This window comes from Arachis hypogaea, chromosome 1 (genome assembly GCF_003086295.3).
Source record: "Arachis hypogaea cultivar Tifrunner chromosome 1, arahy.Tifrunner.gnm2.J5K5, whole genome shotgun sequence".
In the NCBI taxonomy this organism is placed as follows: Eukaryota; Viridiplantae; Streptophyta; class Magnoliopsida; order Fabales; family Fabaceae; genus Arachis; species Arachis hypogaea.
In genome coordinates this window covers 54,896,305-54,920,488 of record NC_092036.1, presented here as the reverse complement: position 1 = coordinate 54,920,488, position 24,184 = coordinate 54,896,305, and the positions used below count along the sequence as shown (strand labels likewise).

General features: G+C 32.9%; 4 protein-coding genes across 4 annotated transcripts; 2 read left to right on the top strand and 2 right to left on the bottom strand.

The window, feature by feature from the left end:
* Positions 1–4,283: 4,283 nt before the first annotated feature.
* LOC112804504 (26S proteasome non-ATPase regulatory subunit 6 homolog) lies at positions 4,284–7,883 on the bottom strand. Its single transcript, XM_025847554.2, has 8 exons — positions 7,518–7,883; positions 7,305–7,419; positions 6,186–6,276; positions 5,957–6,102; positions 5,637–5,856; positions 5,412–5,520; positions 5,022–5,190; positions 4,284–4,645 (listed from the first exon to the last, which is right to left on the bottom strand). Exons 1-8 carry the CDS (start codon positions 7,651–7,653, stop codon positions 4,471–4,473), a joined length of 1,161 nt encoding a protein of 386 aa, XP_025703339.1. The 5' UTR covers positions 7,654–7,883; the 3' UTR covers positions 4,284–4,470.
* Positions 7,884–14,816: 6,933 nt separating this feature from the next.
* LOC140183184 (uncharacterized) lies at positions 14,817–16,603 on the top strand. Its single transcript, XM_072231213.1, has 2 exons — positions 14,817–14,961; positions 15,666–16,603. The coding sequence occupies exons 1-2, from the start codon at positions 14,817–14,819 to the stop codon at positions 16,601–16,603; spliced, it is 1,083 nt and encodes a 360-aa protein (XP_072087314.1).
* A 48-nt stretch (positions 16,604–16,651) lies between these two features.
* On the top strand, positions 16,652–17,218 carry LOC140183157 (uncharacterized). Its single transcript, XM_072231187.1, has one exon. It carries the CDS (start codon positions 16,652–16,654, stop codon positions 17,216–17,218), a length of 567 nt encoding a protein of 188 aa, XP_072087288.1.
* Positions 17,219–18,801: 1,583 nt separating this feature from the next.
* On the bottom strand, positions 18,802–19,269 carry LOC140183132 (uncharacterized). Its single transcript, XM_072231160.1, has one exon. The coding sequence runs from the start codon at positions 19,267–19,269 to the stop codon at positions 18,802–18,804; it is 468 nt and encodes a 155-aa protein (XP_072087261.1).
* Positions 19,270–24,184: the final 4,915 nt, after the last annotated feature.

Sequence of the window (24,184 nt, the reverse complement as noted above, 5' to 3'; positions counted from 1 at the left end):
TATAAAAAATAATGCACTATTATCTACCAAGTCTCTGAGGAACTTGTTGAGTTTCAAAGATATTCGCCGAAATGGATATCATGTTGAGACAATGAATGAGGAAGATCATGAGTATTTGTGTATCGCAACTCATGATTCAAATAAGAAAGTTATATTAGAAAAATTACCCTCACTTTCATCTGGGTTGTATTATACCAAGATTAGTGCAATTGAATCACATGTCACTGTAAACCAGAAGTTTACTAGCCCAAATGAATTCATAACTTGGAACGACCGATTGGGTCATCTGGGAACAACCATGATGAGGAGAATTATTGAAAACTCTCATGGACATTCACTAAAGAACCAGAAGATTCTTAAAACTAGTGAAAGTTAATTTTAAAGCCATCACCAATAAAGATTGGATTTGAGTCCCCTGAATTCCTAGAAAGGATTCAAGGTGATATATGTGGACCTATTCATCCACCATGTGGATCTTTTAGATATTTTATGGTCCTGATAGACGCATCTTCGAGATGGTCACATGTATGCTTATTATCTTCTCGCAACCTGGCGTTTGCGAGATTACTGGCTCAAATTATTCGATTAAAAACACAATTTTCAGAAAATCCAATCAAAGCAATTCGTCTTGATAATGCTTGTGAATTTACTTCCCAAGCTTTTGATGCTTATTGTATGGCTAATGGAATAAGTGTTGAACATCCAGTAGCTTATGTTCACACACAAAATCGGTTAGCAGAGTCACTTATTAAACGACTCCAATTAATTGCTAGACCCTTACTTATGAGAACAAATCTCCCAACCTCGGTTTGGGGGCATGCTGTTTTACATGCCGCAGCACTTATTCGTTTGAGTCCAACGAGTTATCATCAGTTCTCTCCTATGCAATTAGCTTTTGGCCAGCAGCCAAATGTTTCCCATTTAAGAATATTTGGGTGTGCGATATATGTTCCCATTGCACCACCTAATCGCACCAAAATGGGACCCCAAAGAAAATTGGGAATATATGTTGGATATATTCTCCTTCTATAGTGAGGTATCTTGAGATACAAACTGGAGATGTATTTAAAGCCCGGTTTGCGGATTGTCATTTTGATGAATCAAAATTTCCAACATTAGGGGGAGAGAATAAGCTTCCTGAAAAGGAACTTAACTGGAATGCATCATCGTTGATGCATTTAGATCCTCGATCAGGGCAATGTGAACTGGAAGTTCAAAAGATTATACATTTGCAAAGAGTAGCAAATGAATTGCTTGATGCATTTTCCGATACAAAGAGGATTACCAAATCTTATATACCAGCAGAAAATGCCCCCATTCGAATTTATGTCCCAGTAGGACAAGTAGCCACTGAAGCAAATTCACGCCAGAAGCGTGGCAGGCCTGTCGGTTCTAAAGACAAAAATTCTCAAAAGAGAAAAGAGGTAAATAATATTCCTGTTGAAAAAGACATAGTAGAGACACCTGCAGTTGTCCAAAATTCTGATATAATATTAACGCCAGAAGACATTCAGGTACCTGAAAATTGTGAAAATGACGAGATCTCGATAAATTATGTCTTTACAGGAGAGAAATGGGACCGAAATAAGACAATTGTCAATGAAATATTTGCATATAATGTGGCATTGAATATCATGCATGAAAATAAGGATCTTGAGCCAAGATCAGTTGAAGAATGTCGACAAAGAAATTATTGGCCAAAATGGGAAGCAGCCATGAAGGCTGAATTAGACTCACTTGCAAAACGTGAAGTCTTTGGACCTGTAGTCCGTACACCTGCAGATATAAAACCTGTTGGATACAAATGGGTATTTGTGAGAAAACGAAATGAGAAAAATGAAGTTGTGCGCTATAAAGCCCGACTTGTGGCACAAGGTTTTTCACAAAGGCCCGGTATAGATTATGAAGAAACGTATTCCCCTGTAGTGGATGCGATAACATTGCGTTATTTGGTCAGTTTATCTGCATATCATTAGATCGGGATATCTATATGAACGTCCCTGAAGGACTAAAGATATCTAAACCATCCAAGGAATATTCGCAAGGGTTATACTCAGTCAAATTGCAAAGATCTTTATATGGTCTAAAGCAATCTGGACGAATGTGGTATAATCGTCTTACTGAGTATCTGGCCAAAAAACGGTTTCAAGAATGATGACATCTGCCCATGTGTTTTCATAAAGAAAACTACATCTGGGTTCATTATAATTGCTGTGTACGTTGATGATTTAAATATCATTGGGACTCCTGAAGAGATTCCAACAATTATAAAAACTCTAAAAGAAGAGTTTGAGATGAAAGATCTTGGAAAGACTAAATTTTGTCTCGGCCTGCAGATCGAGCATATAAAAGACGGGATCTTTATTCATCAAACAACATACACAGAAAAGATCTTAAAGAGATTTTATATAGATAAGTCACATCCATTAAGTACCCCAATGATCGTAAGATCTTTGGATGTGAAAAAGGATCAATTCCGTCCTAAAGAAGAAAATGAGGATATCCTTAGTCCTGAAGTACCATATCTTAGTGCCATTGGAGCACTAATGTATCTTGCTAATAATACGCGACCCGATATATCATTTGCTGTGAATTTACTAGCAAGATATAGTTCCTCTCCAACCAGAAGACATTGGAGTGGAATCAAACAAATCTTTCGATATCTTCATGGGACAGTTGATATGGGATTGTTTTATCCATATGGATCCAAGTCACAACTAGTTGGCTATGCAGATGCTGGATACTTGTCTGATCCGCATAAAGGGAGATCTCAAACAGGATACCTGTTCACATATGGTGGTACAGCTATATCTTGGAGGTCCACGAAACAGACGATTGCTGCAACATCCTCTAATCATGCTGAAATACTGGCGATTCATGAAGCTAGTCGCGAGTGTTTTTGGCTGAGGAGTCTGATTCAATATATTCTATCATCATGTGGACTGATTGATCATAAGATAGCTCCAACTGTCCTGTTTGAAGATAATACAGCATGCATTGCTCAACTTAAGGGTGGATACATCAAAGGTGATATAACAAAGCATATTTCTCCCAAATTCTTCTTCACTCATGACCTTCAAAATCAAGGGACAATTGATGTCCAACAGATCCGTTCAAGTGACAATCTGGCAGATTTATTTACAAAGTCACTCCCAAAATCCTCCTTTGAAAGATTGGTACATGAGATTGGAATGCGCCGATTTCGAGACATTAAATGATGTCGGCAAGAGGGGGAGACTGTACTCTTTTTCCCTTGGTCAGGTTTTTTTCCATTGGGTTTTTCTTGACAAGGTTTTTAATGAGGCAGTCCCCATCACTAAAGGATATTGTACTCTTTTTCCTTCACTAAGGTTTTTTCCCACTGGGTTTTCTTTAGTAAGGTTTTAACGAGGCATAATCCTTAATGGGCATTCAAGGGGGAGTGTTGGGATAAACATGAAATGAATGCCCATTTATCAATTGGCGGCTAATAATCTTTCCCATGCAAAGAGATTTATTTTCAAGGAAGAAATTTGAAGACCAACCTTTAATGAAGGTTGATTTTGTACTACTATAAATAAGGCTTCATAGCCTTTACGTAACACACACAATAATACAAAATAAAGATCAATTCTCTCTTTATGTTGCAATCAAATACTCCTCTTTTTATATTTCTACTACAATTCCTTCTCTTCTTTTATTTTATTAGTATTCTAAATTCTCTTTTCTATTACTCTTTACATATAATATTAATAGCAATATTAATCATCTTTATTATATTGAGATAGTAACAATAAACATATGCAATTCTCCCTCTCTTTATTTTTAATACTTCTTTCTATCTTTGTATATATATACACATTACAACATATAATATTATTATATATATATAAATTATTATTGAGCTAATTATTTTAATACTAGAGTCTTCTATTTATATATCTTTATTTTATATATCTTTTATTTATTTTACAACAAATAACATTGTTCAAAGGAATATGTCATTACCCGATGCGTAATATAGCAGATTATTATCATACGTTAAAAATGTTGGCCAATAAATGTGTTACTTAAGTTCTTTTGAAACTGTTTGTTTTTGAAGTGTTAGATGTTCAAGGGGTAGTGCAGATCGTCCAGTGTGTTGACTCAATTTATTGTCATGTGGACAAAATAATTTGTATAAAATTAGTATTAGTTCCTTAATACATTGATGACAACGAAATTCAACTTGACTTCATAGAATTCAAGCGCACACATTTTTTCATCAGAAATAAAATATAACTAAAACAGTTATAAAAAATGAATTGAAACTGATTGGGATCCAGAATCACTCGAATTCCCAAAAACAAGATTGTTCATTAATTTTTAAATTACGAGACAACAGAAATCATAAGTCCCACCTAGTAAAATTTAAAATCAAAAGGGATGCCCTTGAAATCTCAATATCTCAACTATTTCAGATAAATATGAACTTAGAATCACATGAAAGGCCTAAAGATCGATGACGCGTGACAACTTCTGTATCCTGTTCAATAGGAAGTCGCCTTGCTTAATAGTTGCTTGGTAAAGAGCATTCTTTGCATCAGGCCGGTTAGTTTCAAGAACTCCAGCAACTTTGTCAATCTTACAATGAAGCTTCCCTGCTGCAATAAATCGAGAGAGCTCCCTGAAACAAATTAAATACAATGAGTTGACTCGCATAGATTTCGAAAACCTTTGTTTTTTCCCCATCAATTAAAGAATAAATTACACTAGCCTCCTCCACCTAGAATTTAAGTGATATTACCCATTGATTTTGAAATGCCTATACTAACCTCCTTGAAAGCGAGGGCAGTATCATACTATCATCTTTATAAAGGAATTTGGGTTATGTTTTACAAAAATGTTGATTTTCATATAACCTTAATGTTAGCGAATAATTTTACAAATGAAGTGTAATGCTCAATATCACCTAATTTACCATCTACAAGGGAGTCGGTTATTTGCCCTAGATTAAATTCAATACTAAACCAAGATTGAATACGTGAAATGTATTCACTTACAGATCAATAAAATCCACGGTCACTCCAAATGCTTTTGCCATTGCTTCAATTGTCACGCTCTTGTAAGATTCCAAAAATTGGGAATAGACAACAGTTCTGACCTCCCTCATGTAGTATCGGAAGTGTGGATGCAGATAGCGGTCCAACTTAATTTGCTCCGTCAGGCCAGCTGAAATTATTTCACGATGTAGTTACAATATGAACATAGGAACACAAGCATATAATTGAAATATTTGCCAACACTTTGTAACCCCAGTTCTGTATCAGATTAATTCCTCAAATTCTCGAATTATAACACATCAATCACAAGACTTCTAGCATGAACACGGTGAAGAACCAAAACTTCAATAAATCACTACAAATTAGTCAGATATGGCAATGTATGCTTACCAAATGCAGAGAAAAAAGACTTGTATCGACAATCATACAAGGAGTTTAGGAACTCTGACAGATATTGGATTTTGCCAATGACTGTCAAGATCTCAGGAGCATCTACTACCTGAAATAGATTATTTTAAGTTATGATAGTTTGGAATATGCAGAGCACTCACCAAGAGGCAAAATGCAGAATAAGACACAACAGCAGAAAAAGAACAGAAGATAGAATTAATATACCTTTTGTTTTAAGGAAACTCTATCCAACGATATAATACTTGTCAAAACTGTGTAAAATATAAAAGTGTCGTAGGGGAAAAGTTCATAGGTTGTAAAGGTCGAAATAGAATCCAGAAACAATTTGGCAGCCTTCTTGAAATTTCGGGTGGACATGCAGTACAGGCCTTCATATACTTTCAGCCGATTCTTCCTTTCCCAATCACCACCTTCTTCAAACAAGCTGTCAATATGGTCCAACAAGTTAGAATTTAAAAAACCAATCCGGAACAGAAAATAACGAAGGGAGCATTACTACAGACACTTGTAGTTCAGATGATTACTTTTTGGCTTTGTCAATGCTTTTGGCAATGAGGTCAAAATCCATGTCAAAGAAACCAAGCTGCAATGTATAAAACACCAGATCCATCTTCTGGCCAACTGCAACTGTCTTGCTTTCTGTAAGCTTGAGATGTTCCAAGGCTTTCTCCTAGAATAAAAGGTAGTGTTTAATAAAATTTTGATTCCAGCAGAGGACAGGAAAGGATCAATAAATTTAAGTCATCTGCGTACCTTGTCACCAATCCGGATGAAAAACAAGGATTTTGCCAAGTGAGCCTCTCTAACTTCACTCTCACCTAGGTTTTCCTCAGCATCAGCAATCCTGAAGTGAGGAAAGGGTTATTAAAATTGCCACTTTCATATAATAGTTTCATTTCAGAGAATCACAAAACTTCAACAACTTCAGTGCCAGGTATTTAGCATTTTACATCTTTTTCTTTCAGTAATATCATCTCTAGCTTTCCATCCAAGTATTATCATTCTGGTGAACCACAAAGCAAAGCAAAACAGTGTGCCCACATGCTAAACTCTAATGGTATATCATACATCAGTTGCAATCCAACTAACAAAAATATTCAACTTTCAACCCCACACTAGTTAGATGCGCTTAACCAACCTAAGTGATGATAATAACATTAATCATAAAAGTAATAATGAAAGATCAAGTAGAACTTTGTTACTACATACTAACCAAAAAAATCAAATACGCTTACAAAATTTACCAGATGCATTTGTTCAATTCAAACTAGCAAAACACATACAAGATGGGTAATTAAAAGACAAACCTGAAGTAGTTATCAGTATGCAAGAAAGTGACATACTGCTAAGTTACATATAATCCTCATTAGACCCTTTCAAAGCCATGTTAGTCACAAATGTGCAAGTGCGCGCGAATCTGCTCATGAATTGTCTACTTAGTTGGATTTTAAACTTATAATTCACAAGCTTGTATGCATGCTCATTCTGCTCACTAATGGTCTACCTAAATGGACTTCAATCTACTTACTATTCACAAAACTGTGGAAGTTCTTCCTCCATGTAAGTGCAACATCTCTTAAGTCCAACTTTTGATAAGTTTGAGCAAAATCTACATACTCTATCAAACAATTTCACCTAAACTCCTACCCCTTTTTTTCCCAAAAAGAAAGTAGCCAACAATTATAACACATTAGTTCATAACCCTCAAACTCCAGACTGCAAAACAAAAGAGCACCAATTAGGACTACCCCACTCAATATCCCTTATCACAAACCCTAACTCATTTCAAATTTCAAACACGATGCATCCAAAATTCTCAATAAACCCTAAAAACAAATAAAGAATTGGAAGAGGAAAGATAAATGAACTGACTTTTCATCAAGCTTCTTGAGCTCATCGTCAATCTTAGCACGCATTGAATCCAAAAGGGCACGATCCATGTCCAACACCGAATCAGCCACTAGGGTTTCGTACAAAGGAACCATATCTGGAAAACAAAAATTACATAAAAACAATCAAAATAAGAAACAATACCGTATTGAAATAGGTTATCGAAGTGGAATTGAATTGAATTACGAATAATACCGTTTTCTTTGACGAAAGAGAAAACGTCGTCTTTGAAGCGAACTTTCTCGATGTCAGGGACATCGGGTTGACGGAGAAGGAAGAGCTTGTCGGCGAGTACAAGTTGTGGCTGCTGAGACCCTTCTTGACCTTCCATGGCTTCTTTGCTTCCTTCACACTTCAGCTAACTCGGTTGCTCTTTCCAGATGCAAAACGCAGCTTATGCTATGTACTATTGTAGGCTTGTAGCTCTCCCTAAACCAAAGTCATTACTCATTACTATTTAGTATTTATTCTCCTTCATTTAAATTAAAAATTAACAAAAGAAAAGGGAAAAAAAATCTTCGTCCGTTTATCAAGTTAAAAAATTGTGTAAAACTCCAAACTGGTTTCTTAAATTGAGTCATATACTCATATTGATTATTTTTGTAAGTTTCGATAATATAAAGTAATAATTATTTTTAAAAAAAATTCAAGATTAATTTGTCTTCTATTCTATTATATAAAATCGGATGTCTGTACTTAATGATAAAACTGACTTGGCATGCTTCAGAGAGTATTTCCTGATTTAATTATTTTAACTCATTTAATACAATTTAATACTGACTTAATTATATCAACTAATTGATTTGATTAGATATTTCAATATTAATATAATTAATATAAATTATTATAATTTATATTACTTAATTAATTATACTACATTAATTATAATTTGTTATATTAGTAAATTAGTCTTTTCATTTATAAAGTCTAAAATAAACAAAATAAATTGTTATTTATTCTAATTAAATTTATTTATATACTATATATGAATTAACGTTAATTTATAAAACATAGAACTTGTGGATTGTGATAAAAACGCAAATAAAAAAAAAACGCATACAATTATAGAAGAATTAAATCTATCATCTTTATTTATTTTTAACCATCGTTTTAGATTTTAATTTTTTTAAATCGGTGATAGTGGAATTTTATTGATGCTAGATAAAAGTATAGAAGAATTTACGAAGCAGTATAAATTGTTACTCTTTCAATCAAAACAAATATGTAATAAATTGATTCATAAGATTCAAATTATATGCAATTCCTGAATAATTATAATGATACGGGTATTTTATATAAAAATTAATATAAACATAATTTAAATTTCATACAATATTTTTTTTGTTTTTATGAGCTAATTGATTAATATATGTAATTTAAAACCCTAATCCCAAATTGCATGCGATGCGACCCATATATAATTAATTTTATCGTACAATTGATTCTATTTTTAATACGTATTTTCACGTATTTTTTTATTTTGTCTAAATTTTTTATATTTTTTTATTTTTTTTGTGTTGCAATATTTTTTTTGGAGTCAATAAAAATCAAAGTCTCAAATTTTAAATTATAAAAAATATTATACTATGTTATAAAATTATTTTTTCTAATAATTTAAGCTCATAAAAAAGGCATATGAATGGAATAAAACTATCTTAAATTTGTTGCGTATGATGCCTGGTTTAGAAAACAACAATAAAAGGATGAGATGACCACCGATTTGTTGAAATATGAGTGGTTCACGAAGAAGATGGCACAAATTTTAAACAATTATGACATGACACCGATATATATTATTCATATTCTAAATTTTTCAACCTGAAACTCAAAATCCGCAAATAAAAATTAGTATATGAATTTTTTTAAAATAAAATAATAATAATAATAATAATAATAAAAAGTACTTTTAATTTATTATTAATTAGTCATTGAATGTTAAATTATCAAATAACAAATATTATTAAATGAGAGTAGTTACTGAATGAGAGTGATTATTAGGGTGTTGATGTTGTATATATGTTGTTATGGCTCAATAAAGTAGGTTACATTATATTTATGACTCTGTAAATGAAAATTTTTTATTTCGTTCAAAAAAGAAAACTTTTGATTTAAAATAAAATAATTTTTTTGATTTTTTCCAACAAATTATAATATATACATATTAAAATTTTACATATAAGAACTCTACAATTACATATAATTATTATATTCAGTATTTGATTATTAGATATTTTTTGAAGGTGTTATTGATGCACATTGCACCACATCTTTATATAAGTTTTATTTATTTCTTTCATTTCAAATAAATTTTTTAAGTGTCGATTAGTCTTCTATTGATTAGTGCTTTTATTTTATTTTGTTCAACTTCTTTGCAATTTTTTTTACTGTTCACATGTTATAAACTTATCAGCTTAGTAATTGAAAATAAATAATATTTGTGTAGTTATTAAATATTTGAAAAAAAAAAGACTATTAATGCAATCTCTAAAAGTGCTATTACTATACAATACACTATGTTTTATGTAAGTTTTATTTTCTTTTATCAAATAAATTAAAGTTTGTTAATTTGGATACTAATTTTTATTATTCACTTAATTTAATTATCCAAAAAATTTATTTTATTATTTATAAAATAAATTTAAAAATTACATGTCACGGAGAATATGCAGTACTACCTTTTAAAAATATATTATTATTATTATTATTATTATTATTATTATTATTAAAACATACCACAAAGTTGTATTTAATTTTTAATACGTAATCCAATTTTTAATATTTAAATTTTAAATGACTAAAATTATTCTATGTTAAATATTTTGTCTTTAACTAATTTTTTTGTTATACGTTGATTAAAAAAATATGATTTATTAATCACTTCTAAATTTAAATTTAAAAATTATTGTGCATGAGTGTATATTTTTAATTAATTATTCAATAATATATAATATAAAAATTAATTTGCTTAAGACAGCTATATTTAAGATGGTTTGGCTTATATATATACCCCTTTTAATTAGATTATTAATTTGTGAATTAAAAGTCATTGTTACTATATTTTTACATATTTAAAAATTAAGTTTTTTAACTTTTTAAGTAAAAAATGATATCTCATCAATTAATCAATAAATAATCAGTATTATAAGTTAATGGATATTTAAAATTTAACTTTAAGATAAGTATTAAAATTTGAAAATTTGTATTCGTAGCTCATTGTTGCGGGAGAAGTACATTGTAGATAAGTGACTTAACAACAATAATGTATCCCACTCCAATCACACAATCCAAAGTTGCAAGGTTAAGACGAAGGATAATTTTGCCAAGAAAACAAAAAAGACTTGATGATAATGAGTTTGCTTTTTTTGTGCTTCTGATAAGTATTCTTGTGAAACTTTTTTAATTTCTATTTTTTTTATGAGAAATACAGTTTAAACTAGCATCATTGTTGAGAATATTAGTGAAGTAGTTTGTACTATACATAATTTTTTAAATATTTTAATTTAGTGATCGAAAAACTGTAAATAGCTATTCATCTTTATAATTTTTTTAAAATTCATATTTAATAAGCTATAAATTACATAAAAACTATGCAATTTTCAAATCTTCATGTACTATTTAGGTTAATTAATTATTTAATATTATTTAAGATATACTCTGTCATAATTTAAAATAATATACTATTTAATCTAAATTAATACATAAAATTTTATACTAATTGAAAAAATATAAAATTTGATACTTTTGTGTAGATCTATTTAATTCGATTTAAATAAATTAAAATTTTAAAATTATATTTAAATTCAGAGTTTTATTTATTATTTAAATTGAATTGTATTTATTTTTAAGTCATGACTGGGTATATTTTAAATAATATGATATAGATACTCATTGATTTAGTTTAATAATTTAAAAAATAATTCAATAAAACTAAACCAATACAAAAAAATTTAACTACGAAAGTATACTACTAAAATTGTATAAAATCAAATACGAGATTAGTTAATTGAATAATTATTATTTGTATTTCAGTTATTTTTCTTGACTTAACAGTGTCGAAGAACAACAATAATACAAATTTTGACATACATAAAAATGTGTATTATATTACTACAAGTCAAAGAATAATGTGTCGAGAAACTGGTACCTCATCTAATATTCTCAGTTTACAATCCAGTGAAGATAAAGGTGATATTGTTCTCACTGTAATTGACTCATATTTATCTAAATTTAATTTATATCAGTTTAATGACGAAAATTTTCTATATATTTCTCATTACTCATTCATAAGGAAGCAACTATCTATCTATGGTATACACTGTGCCTCGCATGGAATTGGACAGGAAAATACTCCTAATTACGAAAGACATTCTACATTAGAGATAAGATCTAAATCTTTGACTCTACGGACGGATCCCTCATTGACAAGAACTCCACTGTCCGTGTTAACAAATAGTACGTATAATCAATGATTGTCAAATGATTCATACACCAATATTTAACAAAAAGTATACTTCATTGGAAATCATTTATATAACATAGATTTATTATAATTCTAGCATACTCCAGTATACAAGAACCCGCCAATAATCTAACAAAAGTCGTTTCGCAAAATCAGCTTGCATCACACTGCGGTTCCCACATATCGTGCCTAACAGAAAGGTAATTTAGAAAAGATGATCATCATTATTATATTATTTTCTTTCTTATAGTATCTAACATTTAATTGAATAAAGTTGAACTTTTTGTAAAGAAGTTCTACTATAATTGGAGTGCAAAAAAGACAATCTTCCTCTGTTGTTGTTTCGGTGGCTATTAATTTGGCACAACTTTATGAAGATATAAATTTATCGACTGTTAAGATGCACCCACCAAGCGGTGACACACAAAGTGGCCAAAATGTTGACCCTTTTGTTAATGATGAAGGTAATTTCTCATTATATCAAGAATTTAAGTTTGTAGTTTGCAAGAGATATGAGTTATATATTAGTAATACATCAATATATATGTTTGTATTTTTTATAATTTTTATTTATTGTAGTTTTGAATTGTTATGATGATTCAATGTTGGATGTGGATATGGAAGATAATTTTATACCATCCTCAGAAATTTTAAACAATACGTAAAAATTTTATCTGTATGTTTATTTGCATCTTTGTGTACATCATGGACTAAATTGCATCGGTATAACAACTGAGTATCTAAAGAGAGTTCATTCGACAAATGTCTGGGATATAGAAAATCCTATTTATCAATGTCAACACTGTAATGCATGGATGTGTTCTGGAGAAAGGCTTGCTAAATTCAAACAGTTGCCCTAACCAAAGTTTTCATTATGTTGTATGGAAGGAAAGATTGAGCTTCCTCTACTTTCTGTGCCTCCTGATGAGCTTATTCAGCTTCATACTGGAGGAGATCAAAGAAGTATTTATTTTCTAAAAATATAAGGACATTAAATTCAATGTTTTGTTTTACATCAATGGCAAAAAAATTGACCGTGGGGTGAACAATGGGATTGCTCCTCCAATTTTAAGCTTGGGGGGTCAAAACTACCATAGCATTGGTAGCTTACTTCCTCCTGATAGTTTGCGACCAATATTTCCCAGCTATATATCTATGACACAGAAAATAAGATTGATAATCGAATAGGCACACTTCGGTAATTTTCATACAACCAGTCAAATTTTTTAGTTATTTCTTATCTGTGAGAGAAAATAACATAAAATTTATTTTTTTTTTCGCAGTTCCAATGAAGCTATAAATGAGCGGGGTAAGAAAATTGTGACAATATTAAGAAACATGCTAGAAAAATATAATAGTTTGGCAAAGAATTTTTGCTATACAAGAGATAGGTACCAACAGAAAAATTGCACAAACATAAAGTTTAAGTTGATTAGTAAAAGGACTACAGATGGCAGGACATACAACTTGCCATCTGCATCTGAAGTGGCTGCATTGATTGTTGGCGATGTCGAACAACTTAGCAAAGATAGAGATGTTATTATAGAGAGTCAATCTAGAAAGCTCCAGCGGATTGATATTTTTCATCCATCTTATTTAGCCTTGCAATATCCATTGTTGTTTCCGTATGGAGAGGATGGATTTCGTTTGGGTATTGCAACATCAGTTCTATCTCCGCTAGGCCTACAAAGAAAAACAAAACAACCACTTTGTGACAATTCTTTGCTTTTCGACTACAAAAAGGACAGGTGAATCTCTGTTAATTCTGAGATCAAAGAGATTATTCCAACAGTTTCTGTTAGATGCCTACACAATGGTGGAATCAGAGAGGTTACAATTCTTTAGGTGTAAACAACCACAGTTAAGGGTTGATAAATACAAATTTCTGCATGAAAGTCATATAAACGGGGATGTAGATGCTGCAAGGCTTGGCAAAAGAATCATTCTTCCCAGTACTTTTACCGGTGGAGTTAGGTATATGATCAATAATTGTAAAGATGCATTTTGTAATTTGCAGATATGCAGGATATTCTAGCTATTTTATCACCATGACCTGTAACGCTGAATGGGATGAGATAAAAAGAGAAGTGACTTCCATTGGATTGAAGGCAGAAGACCGTCCTGATATATTGTGTCGAGTTTTTAAGATCAAGCTTGATGGTTTGATTGATGACCTGAAAGAGGGAAAAATCTTTGGCAAAATTTTGGGATGTAAGTCTGTGCTTATGCAACGCTTTATTAAAATCTTATGTTATAATGCTTTGCTCATTTGTCTTTTTCAATTTTCAGACGTTTGCACTGTAGAGTTTCAAAAGAGAGGGCTTCTGCATGCACATATCCTTTTATTCATAAGTAACGATTTCAAGCCACAAACACCAGATGACATAGACAAACATATAACAGCTGAGATTCCTGATGAAAATAAAAGGCCAAATCTACATAGAGCTGTTCAAAATTATATGGTACATGGTCCACGTGGTCCGTACAATAAGAATTCACCTTGCATGAAGAATGGATCCTGTTCAAAGTTCTATCCTAAAGAGTTTAGACAACGAACACTCATTGATGAGGCCGGATTTTTCAAATATAGGCGTACTGATAACGGTCAAACAGTGAAAGAAAGGGAATGTGTACTAGACAATAAGTTCATTATTCCGTATAATTCAAAATTGTTGCTCAAGTTCGGATGCCATATAAATGTGGAATACACATGCCAAACAAGTTCTATTAAGTATATGTTTAAGTATGTACACAAAGGTAATGACCGCGTAACAGCTACTCTATACAATGCTGGTGATCCATCTGAAGCCACACAAGTTGTTGACAAAATTAGGAATTACTATGATTATAGGTACATTTCGGCATGTGAGGCAGTCTGACGTCTATTTGGATACAAAATCTAAGAGAAAGAACCATTTGTGATTAGACTTCCATTCCATTTGGAGGATGAGCAACCTGTGGTTTATGGTGAAACTTCTAATGTGAATGATATTATCGAAAGAGCAATATTTCACAAGTCCATATTTTTGGGATGGATGGCGGCAAACATGTCATATCCCTATGCTCAAAGTCTGACTTATGCTGAGTTTTCAACCAAGTTTGTTTGGAAGGACAATTCTTCAAAGTGGTTTCCTCGAAAGAAAGGCTTCGCAATTGAAAGGTTTACTCATGTACCTGCAGGTAATGACGAGTTTATATTCAATTTTGATCTTACTTATTTAATGATTTAAATTTAAAATCTTAACAGCCTGTACCTCACGTCCATTTTATTCGATTTATCTACATTAGAAAATAATTGTTCAAATAACTTTCAACAGTTATAATCTATAGATTATACAATTTTTTTATTTTTCTATATTTTTTATGAAAATTATTCTTATGCGGATGCGTAGCTACATAATAATTAAAATAACGTAACTTAATCCATTTAACAACTTAAAAGTTAGATTTTAACCAATTTTTTGCAGCAAATACCGAAGAATATTACCAACGACTTCTCTTGAATACTCAGAGAGGATGTATGAGTTTTCGAGATATAAGAACAGTAGGAGGAACAATTTATGCTACGTATAGAGATGCATGCTTCGCCCTTAGTCTCTTGCAAGATGACGAAGAATTCATTGATGAAATTAAGGAAGCAAGCTCATGGGCCTTAGGATCATATATTAGGAGGTTATTTGTCATTCTATTAACATCCAACAATATCTCAAGACCAGAACATGTCTAGGATAGATGTTGGCATGAACTCTCAGATGATATTTTGTATCGACAGAGAGCCGTGATGAACATGAGCAGTGAGTTTTTATTAATTACAATGATAAAAGTTTTTCCTTATTGATCATTTTTAGTTTGATTGAATTTTTACAGTATCGTATAATATGCAGAGTTAACAATATCAAATGATGAGATTAAGCAGTTGTGCTTAATAGATATAGACAAGATCTTACATTCCTATGGTAAAACCTTGAAAGACTATCCTCCTATGCCTTTAGCAACTGAAGTTGATAGTTCTTTGTTAATTGAAAGAGGTATTAGGGAAGAGATAAACTTTAATAAGGATGATTCAAAGAAAAATGTCTCAGACATGTTAGCCATTGCAACACCTAAGCAGAGATATGCATTCGATAAAATTATTATAGCTGTGTATTGTGATAAATGGGGCTTTTTCTTTGTGTATGGTCATGGGGGTATTGGAAAAACATTTCTCTGGAACCTTATGTCTGCTGAGATTCGCTCGAGGGGTGATATAGTATTAAACGTTGCTTCGAGTGGTATTGCATCTTTACTTCTTCCCAATGGAAGAATGGCACACTCAGGGTTCAAAATACCGCTGAATATAACTGAGGATTCTGTATGTAACATCAAACCTGGTTCTCCTCAAGCAATGTTGCTGTTGAAAGCCAAACTTATAATTTGGGATGAGGCTCCAATGGTTAGTAAGTACTGCTATGAAGCGCTTGATAAATGCTTGGGTGATATCATGAGGTGTTCTCCAATATATAGCAAAGATTTGCCCTTTGGAAGAAAAGTGGTTGTTCTAGGTGGAGACTTTAGACAAATTCTTTCTGTCATTCCACGAGGATCGAGACAAGATATCATTCATTCAACCGTGAATTCGTCTTACCTTTGGAAGTTTTGTCAGGTGCTCAAACTAACAAAAAATATGAGACTTTCTGTAGGGACGACTGCTTCAGATCAAGATGAGACAGAGCAATTTGGTGAGTGGTTATTGAAAGTTGGTGATGGTCTAATAGGTGACAATATGGATGGTGAATCTGAGATATGTCTTCCAGGAGATATTGTTATTCCTTCTTCGGACTAGGCTTTTGATGAGTTGGTTCATTTTTCTTATCCAAATATTTTGGAAAACATGTCCTCAAAGGATTTTTTCAAAGCAAGAACTATACTGGCTCCTACACTAGACATCGTTGAAGAGGTCAACAACCATCTGATGGCTATCATTCCTGGAGGGGAAAAATTATATCTTAGTTCGGATTCCATTTGTATGGATGAAGGGAATATGGAGAGTCAACTAGATCTCTATGGTCCTGAATTACTGAATAGCATAAATTGCTCTGGTTTGCCTCCACATAAATTAATACTCAAGGTTGGTGTTCTAGTGATGTTACTGAGGAATATTGACCAATCTAGTGGTCTTTGTAATGGTACAAGGCTACAAGTTAGGAAGCTTGGAAATCATGTCATAGAATGTGAAGTCTTAACGGGTAACAATGTTGGTCATATTGCTTTGATTCCAAAAATGAATATGGTACCAACAAATGAAACCGTCCCAGTTAGATTCCAACGAAGACAATTTTCCATAACAGTATCGTTTTCCATGACAATTAATAAGTCTCAGGGACAAACTTTATCTCATGTTGGATTGTACTGCCCAAACCAGTTTTTACACATGGCTAACTATATATGGCACTTTTAAGAGTTAAGAGTAAGAGATGTTTAAAAGTTTTACTTATGAATCACGTAGGAATGTCTGCAAATTTAACCATCAATGTTGTTTATAGAGAAGTCTTTAAAAAAATAGTATTCTAATATAAATATTTTAATTTTATTTTGAATTCTGTATCAGTGTATAATTATTTTACCTTAAAAAATATAAAATAATTATTACTCATTTTTTTAAGTTAAACTTTGATTTTGATAATAATTTTATAAATTTCTTAAAATAATAATTATTTTATACTTTTGTTTTAAATATCGAAACATATAATTTTTTTTTTACTTTTATAAATTTTTCCGTGCTGAGCACGGGTTCATACACTAGTATAATTTAAAAGTTTATAAATTAAAATCTAATAACCAAATATGAATATCTAAAATGGCCACTCAACAAAATATATGATAACCAATTTGACATAAAAAAACTCTTTTTTTTTCCTAAGGTGGAAATACTTCAAAAATTAAAGTATTTAGGTCTTTAATATTATTTATTTAATTTTTTAACATTAATAAATTATTTAGGTCTTTAACATTATTTATTTAATTTTTTAATATTATTAAATTACCTAACACTTAAATATATGGACATAACTAACTAAATTAGAAAGATATCCGCGCAGTGCGCAGACAATACAAATGCAGACTATAATGACATGAATGTCTGTTTATATTTTGTATTTTATTTGGTATAAAAAGTAAAAGAGATTCTGTATGTTGTAAAAAAAATTTATTAAAATTTTAGAAAAAATGAAAAGAGTTTCTATAAAGGAAAAAGAAAAACTAATGAAGTTTATGCGATATTTTTGTCCGTAACTAAGGATGTGATGAATTGAATATTAGATAAAAATAATTCATATATATTTTTATCATTTTGATTGATTAAGATTTGATTTGCATTAAATATGAACACTTAGAATGAGTCTAACGAAAGAAATAGGTAGCAAGAAATGAAATAGAGTTTTAACAGTGTAAAAACTACGAAAAGGATAAAGATTTAATGCAATAGAGGTACAACAAAATAGTTAGAATGACATATCTAAAATAAGCTATGCAAGTCTTAATCTTTTGTAATGAAAGGATATGTCATGTGGTAAGATTGGTAGTATTTAATATTTAAGATGTCGGTATTGTTGCTGGATCTACAAGATTAAGAATAATATAAGAAAATTACAGGTTATTATATAAATTCCAAAAAGAAAAAAATGTTGGTCAAACGTATTATCATGGCCGATAATAAATCAAAGTTGGAGCAATAGGTTTGTATAAGGAACTATGGATGTATATAAAAATGAGAAGATAAAGAAGAAAATACCTCAACTTGAACCCATTGTCATATATTTCTGAAGACTTCGGGATAAACAACATTCTCTGTGTTGTTAGTATTTTCATCATGAGCAATTAAAATTTTCAAACCTTTTTTATTTGTGACTCTTGAGATGGCAACATAAAGTTGCCATGTGTAAACACTGGTTTTTTCAGTAGCAATCCGATGTGGTCTAGCGATTGTCCTTGACTTTTGCTTATTGTCATTGCATAAGATAGCATAACAGGAAATTGTCTCCTTTAAAATCTAAATGGTATCCTTACATCTGATGGTGTGAGTGTCATTCTAGAAATGAAGACCTTATCGAGACAGTGGTTAGAATTCAACAACTTTGCCTCGATAACTTTATCTCCAAGTCTTGTAATTATCAATCTGGTACCGTTGCAAAGCCTTGATGAGTGATCAATGTTTTTGATAAGCATAACAGGACAACCGACCTTTAGCTTTAATTCATGATTTGGAAGCCCTGAGCACCTAAGTGTTGCTAAAAATTCTGGTGTGTGGGTGCCTTCAATTTTATTGTTACCTCCTTCAGACAGAGACTTATTGGAACTAACATAGGTCTTGCATTGATTGTTGTTCATTGTAGTCATGTAATCATTTACCTCATCTACAACATGAATTGTAGGAGCTAAAATAGCTCGACCTTTCAAGTGGCTTTCATTAGCCATGTCAGCAATGTAATCAGAATAGATTGCTTTAATCATTGCTTATATAGGATCATTATAATTAGTGATAAGCAATTTAGGAGGTATGTTAATCATGTTGCATCCATCACATGTTCCTTCAGATGTTCCATTGCCAACCTAAAGAATCCATTCAGCAAATTGCTATAAATCTTCTGCCAGAGTATCTGTAGTCATACATTGTAGTCGCATATTTACAGTGAGCTTTAATATTTCACAATGCTGCCATAGATATGATGAGTTTAAAAACGCATTTACAATGTCTTGTCTTGTTCCTTTTAGGATCACTAGTAAGATTTGTCTAAAATTCCCATAGAAAATAATTGTTTTTCCCTCAAAAGGCAATTTTCGATTCTGATCATCTTTGAACCTCATTAAATCTCTCATTGTCTTATCTAGTGCCTCGAAGCAAAATTTGCATATCATAGGAGCTTCGTCCCAAGTTATGAGCTTAGCTATTACAATCAATTCTTCTAATGGACTTCCTTGCTTGATGTTACAAGTTGAGAACTCATCTAGAGTTAATGGTATGGCAAATCTAGAATATGCAGTCTGACCTCCAGGTAGCAATAGAGAGGCAATGCCGCCAGATGCAACAGTTAAGACTATTTGTCCCTTTGATCTTAGTGCCGAAACTAAAGTTTTCCAAAGAAAAGTCTTTCCTGTACCCCCATAGCCATACAAAAAGAATACACGTCCATGTTGACTTTCTGTAGCATTGATGATCTTATCATAAACCTTTCTTTACTTTGAAGTTAAATTGGAGAGGCACTCAGTGTGCTGCTTTTCTAATGTAACACGATCATAATTTAACTCATCAAAGATCATTTTGTTTTGGGTTCTGAGATGGTCAGTATCTCCTGATGGAAATGGCATGGTCGGGTAATCTCGTCAGCTTTTTCCATTACTGTTCAAGATTTGCTCGATCTCAATCAATGTTAGATTCTTTAATTCTTCATCACTCAAAGCTAGTTCTGAAATGTTGAGAAGGTAAAAATATCATTTACAATTGTACACAAAAATTGATTATGGATAAAAAAAAGGCAACAAAAATATATAGGCAACATTTTAAATATTGTAAATTGAATTAAAAAGATATTTATTGCAATCGTTTGGTAACTATAGGCCAAACATGGCTCTATGATCATGCAAAATTCCATCACTCAATAGCATGGCTGTTTTTTCCCAAACAGCTTCAGGGCGCACTGATGCACTACTATTTCGTGGTACATCTTGTGCTTAATTGAGTGAATTTTATCCACTATTCTCACACTTATTCATGTAAATTGCATGTTTTACATTTTTCTTCTTGATTTTGTGCTATGATTGAAAACATGCTTCTTTGGCCTTTAATTCACTATTTTTAATCCTCTCATATTACCATTTGATGCCATGATATGTGTGTTAAGTGTTTTCAGGGTTTAAAGGGCAGGAATGACTTAGAGGATGGAGAGAAAGCATGCAAAAGTGGAAGGAATACAAGAAATTGAAGGAAGTGCTAAAGCTGTCAGCCTGACCTCTTCTCACTCAAACAGTCATAACTTGAGCTACAGAGGTCCAAATGAGGCGGTTCCAGTTGCGTTGGAAAGCTAACGTCTACGACTTCAAAATGACATATAATTTGCCAAAATGACCATACAGCTAGATGACGCGCATGCGTGATTCACGCACACACATCGCGTTGACGAAAATCAGCGCGTTGGAATTCGCATCCAGCAATTTCTGGACTATTTTCGACCCAGTTTCAAGCCCAGAAAACACAGATTAGAGGCTGCAGAATGGAGGAATCAGGGGAATCACTTCTCATTATTCACTTTTCATAATTTAGATGTAGTTTCTAAAGAGAGGCTCTCTCCTCTCTCCAGGATTTAGGATTCCTAGTTTTATGCTTTTGGATTGGATATTTACAAAGTCACTACTTCCATTGAAGACTTCATCATTCTAGTTTGTTTCCTTACTTGTTACTTATTCTTCCATATCCTTAATCCTTGTTCAGAGTTACAATTGGATTGCTTTTATGAATTTAATTTTATTATTTATTTAATTGCTTCCAATTTTATTCCAATTATCATGTCTTCTTTCTACTCCCTTTTCATGAATGCGGAATTGGCATCCATGTCAGTGGAGTAGGCTTTTAATTTGACTTTGGAGTTGATTAATATTTGAGACCCTTGAGTTGGAATACTCAAGAGTTAATTGGTAATTGGAAGTTGTTGGCCAGCTCTCTAGTTACTAACGCTAATCCTCTCCCTTTGTGAATAGAAATTGGCTTCCAACTTACTTGAGTTTCTTTTACTCAGTAAAGGATAACTAAGTAGAACAACAACCTATTACTAATTAATCTTGGGAAATCTAACAAGGATAGAACTTCAGATCAATCTTCTCCTAGTCAAGGCTTTTTATTGTTATTATTTATTTTCTCTGCAATTTTCTCATCTTATTTCTCATCCCCAAAACCCCATTTTACACAACTCATAACCAATAATAAGAACATGTCCTTGTAATTCCTTGAGGGACAACTCGAGGTTTAAATACTTCGGTTATCAATTTTATTAGGGATTTGTTACTTGTGACAACCAAAACTTTTGCACGAAAGGGATTCTTTATCGGTTTAGAAGCTATACTTTCAACGAGGATTTATTTGTGAAATTCTAGACCGCGCGAGAAAACCTGTTCGTCAAAATGGCGCTGTTGCCGAGGAGTTGCAAATGTGTACCTTATTATTGGTTATTATAAATATTTGCTTTTTTCTTGTTTGCTAGTTTTTGTTAGTTTAGGAATTAGTTGCTTATTTTTACTAGTTTTTGCTTTTATTTACTTTAGCTACTATCAAGTCTCACCCTTTGGCAATGAGTTTGGTTACAATTATGTTGCAAGAAGGGGAGATTACAATGGGAATATGCATCAAGGATGGGAGAATCAAAGATGGGAGGAGCCACAAGGATTTGATCAACCCTCTTGGCAACAACCACCTCCAATGGACTATCAACAACCATTCTGTGATGCATATCAAGACAATGGTTATGGTGGATCTTTCCGAGACAATCAACACCCACCACACTATACCTGTGAGCCCCCTCCTCAACATGACTTTGAACCACCATACTCACAAGCCCTTACCACCAAACACCCCCATATGACCCTAGTCCTTATCCACCATACCAACCACCATATGAACCATACATAGAACCACCCCAATTTCACAACAATTTCCCCTTTCCTCTTCTTAGGACGAGATGCTTCAATCTTTTGCACAAGGACAAAAGACCATCGAAAGCACACTTACCGGTCTGACCTCCGCTATACAAGCCCTTGTCTCCCAGATTTGATCATCCAATACCTCCAACAATCAACCCTTAAGCTCTAGTGCACTTCCTTTTCAACCACAGAATGATCTCTCCATCCCATCACCACCATCCATGGAAGAGCACCCACATCCATCAATTCAAGAGCAACATGATCCCAATGATGTTATTGACATAGAACAAGAGAGAAGGGATCGTCTTAGGGACACAATCACAATGGATCGGTTACACGCAGCCTTATTTCCAGAGGAGCAAGAGGAGGCCCAAAATGTGGAGGTAGGAGAGACCCTTGAAGATGAAGGAGTAGTTGAAGGGAGTTATCATAGAAAGGAAATTATCAAGGAGGAGTACGATTTTATACTAAAACAACTGGACGAAACCGCAATAGTTAAAGAGAAAGTGGTTGAAGACTTAGGAGATGCGGAACCTCCATGGGAAAGTCAAGTCATAGAGCCTCCCTCCAAGACACTTGAAATTGATGTTGAGGAGGATAGTGCACAGCCTCCAAGGCATGCTCCTTATAAAGAATTAGATGGAATGAAACAAGAAACAAGTTCCCTTGGTGATGATAATCATGAATCAAGCCCTCCTAGTGATGAACTTGCATCCACAATTGAACCCCTTGAGTTTGAAGATCCTTCTCCAAGTGAATCTGAAGATGATGTGGAGGTAGACTTTTCTCGACCTCCAACTTATGACTTGAGTGACGGGGAAGAATTAAAAGATTTTGATCAGGGCGCGGTTGAAATTGAAGAAGCTTACAAAGAGGTGGAAGTTATCCAGGAAGAATACAAGGGAGTGGAGCTTGCAAGACTATTGGAAACACCCTTCCCCAAGCCATCACCATCCATCCTTTCATTCAAGTGGGTAAACATCTTATCTCTAAGCTTTATCATCCCACTTGAATATGGCTTACTTGAGACGGATGGTCAACTCAGAGCTCTTTGTGGTATTAAGAGTAAGAGAAAAATTGTTAGTGGTAAGAGTTGTCCTGCAAGGTTCAATATGGTTGCATGCTCCAAATTGAAGTGCAAGGATTGGTGTAGAGCCCCACTGAATGGGTCTAGGATGTTGTTTGGCCGCTTTAATGAGAACTCAAACTGCTTACCACCCGAATGGCACACTGATGATCAACAAGAAGACGGGTGTAAAAGCATGGTTTGGGACCCCGGAATTCATTCTGAAAATCAATACTTTTGGGGTCTTGTCACTTGCTTACACTTGCTTGAAGGTGTTATGCGCCTAATCTGGGAACCCGGAGGTTACTGGAAGTACAATCATTGGTGGAGATTCCTGGACGAGTTCAAGCACAAGCCACCATGACAAGGAGCTCATCCAATGTCCAACTCAAGGACTTTAACTAAAAGTTCTAGGTGAGAGACAACCCACCATGGTATGATCATCCCTTTTCATTCTTAGTTTTATTTTTTCTCTTATCTATCTATGTCAGTTCATGAATCATGCATCATCACCTGCATTCTGCATAAAAAAAAGTGCCTACGACGCGCAAGCGTCACTGACTCGTACGCGTCGGGTGTATGTGCGCACAAAATACAAAACGGGCAGCAAATTGCGCTGGAATCGTGCGTCTAGCACAACCAGCGGTCACGCGTACGCGTTCCCCATGGTAC